We start from the raw sequence: 4,526 nt of genomic DNA on the forward strand, positions 1-4,526 counted from the left end.
ATGGCCATCAGGAGGTGAGTCCCCAAGACACACACACACACCAGACACTCACACTACACACAAACTGCACCCGGCCACACACACACACACACACAGCCCACATACACACCGCACTCACGTGCACACATACACACCGCCTCCTTTGAAAACTTCTATTTCTCCCTGTCATTTGCCGGTGGTTTCCCTGTATCGACTGACATGCTGTCAGTAGATACATCGTCTGATAGGCCGTCGGAAAGGAAGCTGTGATGTCGTGTTTGGTGTGGGGGTGTCTGCTGATTGGATGAGGGGATGGGGGAGAGATGCGTGCTGAAGATGTACGCTGTCATCCCCCGCCCATCTGTGTCTGTCTCTGTCTATGAAACTCCCTTCATCTCCCTCTTATATGCTTCTATTTTATTCATCCCTCTGTTTTTCTCCTCCAAACTTCCCCTGACCTACACACATCTCTCTCTCTATGTTTCAGTGCAGGCTTCCCTCCATCCAGATCCACTCGCTTTATCTTTTTAATGAAACATCCACTTATCTTTTTCCTCTGTCTTTTGTCTGGCTGTTCTTGTTTCTCGCTTCCTCCTTCGTTCTCTTTTATCTCTTCCTTCTATCTATTTCTTTCTTCTCTCTCTCGTATGTACCCCTGAACCCTTCTCTCTTCTCTCACTCTCTTTCTTTCTTTCTTTCTGTCTTCTCTCGCTTTTCTCTGGCAGCAACAACAGCTACTCAGACCGGCCCTGCTGAGACCGGAGGTATGAGAACTGCTCTCTCTCTCTCCTTTCACTCCTCTTCCTTTCTGTCTTCCATTGATCTCTACTTCCTCTCGCTTTCTCCTGCCCTTTTTCTATACCTCTATCCTTTTCTATAGAGGCTGAAACCGAATGTGAGAGAATATTGAGACAGATAATATATAGAGGATGTGAGAGTATATATAGACGCTGATAGAATAGAGGCTGTTTCTTGTGAGGTAATTCGAGTTTTGTTTTTTTCCCAGGAGCTCTCTATGGAGTCTGGAATCGACCCTGGACAAGATTACTACACTCAGGATTACTACAATTATGATCATGGGTGAGTGTTTGAGTTTGTGTGTGTGGGGGAGAGTGAATGAGTGTGTGTTGAGTAAGAAATGAAGGGAGAGGAGAAAGAAAGCCTTTGTGTACGTTTGTTCCTCTATACCCATGTCCCCACAAACACAGTACCAGGAGGTGTGTCTGTGGCGCGGACTGATGATGTCACAGGTGTTCTTCTGGACGGTGTCTGCGTCCCCAGGAGCCCTCGGAGCTCTTAATCGGACACCAACCGCAGTGACCCTTGACCTACGGCTTACCTGCTCCCCACTGTGTGTGTTTGTGTGTGTGCAGGTATGACATTCCCCAGTACGGCAGCCGCAGGAAGCTGATCTCTCCGACAGGCCTGTATGACGAGTACGGAGAGGTGGTGGTGGAGGACGACGGGAGCTACTACTACAGCCCCCAGGAGTCCGAGGGAGAGGTACGACCTTTGACCCCCGGACACCCTGTTAGACCTGCTCAGATTGCTGACTCACGTCCTGGTTGAGGTGTCAGAGGAGGAGGAGGCTCCAGGCCCTGTGTGCTGTGATGCTGTCTTGGACAGACACATCTCAAGAGTTTTGTGTTGTTGAAAATGCCATGATGCCTGTTGTGTTGCTGTTTCTGATCTGAGGTTTATCCAGACAACCTCAGTGTCTTTAAGTTGAAGGTGTCATGTCACAGGTTGCAGGGCGTGGTCGTGGGCGTGGTAAAGGTCCACCCCCTCCCTACATCCACCCGGGTCCTGGCCCCCGAGGCCCCCCCAGGCAGGCCCCCAGCGGCAAGCAGGACCAAGCCCCACACACTCCCTCCAGCGAAACATTCTCCCAGGGACCCCCCCAGGAATCCACAGCCGTTTCAAGGCTCCAGGCTGTGATGAGGCTGCTTGTGTCTGGGACCAAGTCTCCCAGCTCGGGACCTGGCCTGCCCCCCACCCTCCACCCCCCCTGGAACAAAGCCCGGGTCCACCCCCTCGGCGCCACAGGGGAGGGGGGCGGCGTCCCTCCGGGGCGGGCCGGCAGCCTGGACATCGATGGGAGCTACTTCCAGAGCACCGCCGCCGAGGACGAGGAACCTCGGCCCTCGGCCATGCTGCGCCTGGGATCGGCCCTCACCCGCCTGACCCTCACTCGCAGACCCGCCGGGGCCGCGGGTGAGGAAGGGAGGGGGGGAGGCGTGGAGGGGCAGGCGGGCTCGGTGGGGGAGAGGAGCGTGTCTGCGTACGTGTCCCGGGTTTCCAGGGCGGCAGGGGAGGAGAGGAGGGGGCGGGGGGGAGGCCAAGGGGGACCGAGGGAGGCCAAGGGGAGCGAGTCTGAGGCGGGCGGCGCTGGGTGGGGGGTCCGGGACGAGGGTTACTCCGACAGGAGCAGCTCTCCGTCCTCCGGCGCGGGCCGGACGTTCCCAGGAGAACCCTCGGACAGACTGCAGGGCCGGGAGAACGTTCCGGACTCGGATGACGAGCAGGGGGGAGTACTGGGGGGTTCTGAAGAGGAGAGCCGGTCGCAGACGGAGACCGACTCTGACTCGGAGAAGGAGGCGGAGTCCGAGACGGAGGGGGAGGAGTCCCAGACCGAGAAGGAGGAGTCGGAGGCGGAGAGCCAGCCTGGCACCGCAGAGGAAGAGGAGGAATCTGGGTCAGGATCAGAGAGTGAGGAAGAGGAAGAAGAGGGGAGTGGGACGTCGGGGGAGAGTGGGGAAGGCCCAAAATCGACCGCCCACGGCTCCTCCTCTTCCTCCTCCAGTAGCACAAGGACGTCGGGAAGTTCGGGCAGGAAGTCCTCCTCAGACACGAGCCCCTCTGGGTCCACCAGGACACCCAGACCCAGGACCTCCACACACACACGCTCATCTGGGTCAGTAGACACCACCCAGGACAGTGAGGAGGAGAGCTCGGGAGAGGAGGAAGAGAAAGGGCCAAGCCACGGGGAGTCTACATCCAGGCGGTCCAGTACCAGCCAATCAGCCGTCTCCGCTGGGCGGAGACGGGGCTTTGGTGGCTCCAGCTACCATATAGACACGAGCACTGGTATGACTGACACCTCTAGCGACCTATCACCCATCACTGAGGATGACGAGGAGGAGGTTACCACGGATAGAACCATCAGCAGCCGTAGCCATGGAGACCGTTCCGAGACCACAGAGGAAGAGGATGAGGAAGAGAGGGAAGATTGAAATGCAAACGAAGGCATAACATCTTAAATGAAATTCATATTCATTAAGTAAGATCTTCAGAATGCCTGGTTTGCATTTGAATTCATTATCTGAGTGGAACTTATTATTGTAATTTTTCCAGTTCCGTGTGCTTTGAATCTGAAGCGTCTAAATGGCTTGCATGCCCCTTCCTGACCTCATTTTCTCTCTTCCTGGTACAAACACACACACTATCTCTGTTGACTGTCTTTCTTTGCAGATGCGTTTCCAGCAGGCTTCTAAGCTGTTGAAAGCCTCTCTGTGTGTGGCGACAGTCTCATGCTCCCCTATGAAACCTCAATGGGTCGTGATTGCTTCTCTGTGTGACGTAGACACAAAGCAGAGTACCTCAGTGACTGACTCCCTCCTCCTCTCTCACACACATACACAGACACACACACACACCAGAACCCACCCTCACTACCTCACTCTCACACACACACACACACACAAAAAAACACCCTCGCTACTTCTTTCACAGATACACACACCAGAGTCCACCCTCACTGACTCTCTCTGACACACACACGTGTCCCTTAACGTGTTCTCACCTTTCTCTTCAGGTGTGTGTGCTGTGCTGTGCGTCTGCCTTGCTCCGTCTACGACGTAACTACTTAGCCATACAACATGATGTCATCGGGGGGTTTGTCTGTTGACCAGTTTGTTTACGTGTTTGTTTTCAGTACGGGAGGAAGAAGCGTATCAAGCTGGTGGTGGACCGGGAGTACGAGACCAGCTCTACCGGGGACGACAGCGCCCCAGAGTCCATCCACCGGAACCGGCTGTCCAACAACCACATTAACGGGAGCGTGTACCTGGCCCAGAACGGCTCCGTCATACGGACCCGCCGCGCGCCGGGCGCCAATGCCGTCTCCGCGGCGACACACATCAACAACATCAAGGTGGGCTCCTCCCCCTCGGTCAGCTCGCGGCTGGCCAAGCACTTCAGGAAGCTGGACAAGATGGCCGCCACGCAGGAGGAGAGGCTGCCCCTGGGAAGCCCCGCCCCCGCCGCCTCCGGCTCCTCCCTCCGCGCCAACGTGGCCGCCGACAAGCCCCTGAACACCGCGCTCTCCAGCTGCTCCCTGGGGTCCAGCCTCTCCGGGCTGGAGAGCCTGGCCTCGCGCTCCAACCTGGCAACCGGCAGCCTGTGGGGGCGGATGCAGAGGAACCTGGAGGAGGAGGAGGGAGAGGAGGAGGAGGAGGGGGGGGAGGGAGGGGGGGAGGCGGGCGAGGAGAGGGAGTCGGCGGTGGATAACGTGGAGGAGGAGGGGGAGGAGGAGCGCGGGGGAGAGG

At 57.0% G+C, this 4,526-nt stretch overlaps 1 protein-coding gene across 1 annotated transcript; it reads left to right on the forward strand.

Annotated features, from left to right (window-relative positions):
• Window positions 1-4,006, forward strand: LOC134031658 (uncharacterized). The gene is made up of 4 exons (XM_062475364.1): window positions 1-14; window positions 1,353-1,482; window positions 1,725-3,259; window positions 3,914-4,006. The coding sequence occupies exons 1-3, from the start codon at window positions 1-3 to the stop codon at window positions 3,210-3,212; spliced, it is 1,632 nt and encodes a 543-aa protein (XP_062331348.1). The 3' UTR covers window positions 3,213-3,259; window positions 3,914-4,006.
• Window positions 4,007-4,526: the final 520 nt, after the last annotated feature.

This window comes from Osmerus eperlanus, chromosome 12, assembly GCF_963692335.1.
Source record: "Osmerus eperlanus chromosome 12, fOsmEpe2.1, whole genome shotgun sequence".
Lineage (NCBI taxonomy): Eukaryota > Metazoa > Chordata > Actinopteri > Osmeriformes > Osmeridae > Osmerus > Osmerus eperlanus.

Coding starts and splice junctions, on each gene's coding strand:
- LOC134031658 (XM_062475364.1), top strand. Junction 1,483..1,724: donor CCCAGGAGTCCGAGGGAGAG/GTACGACCTTTG, acceptor GTCATGTCACAG/GTTGCAGGGCGTGGTCGTGG.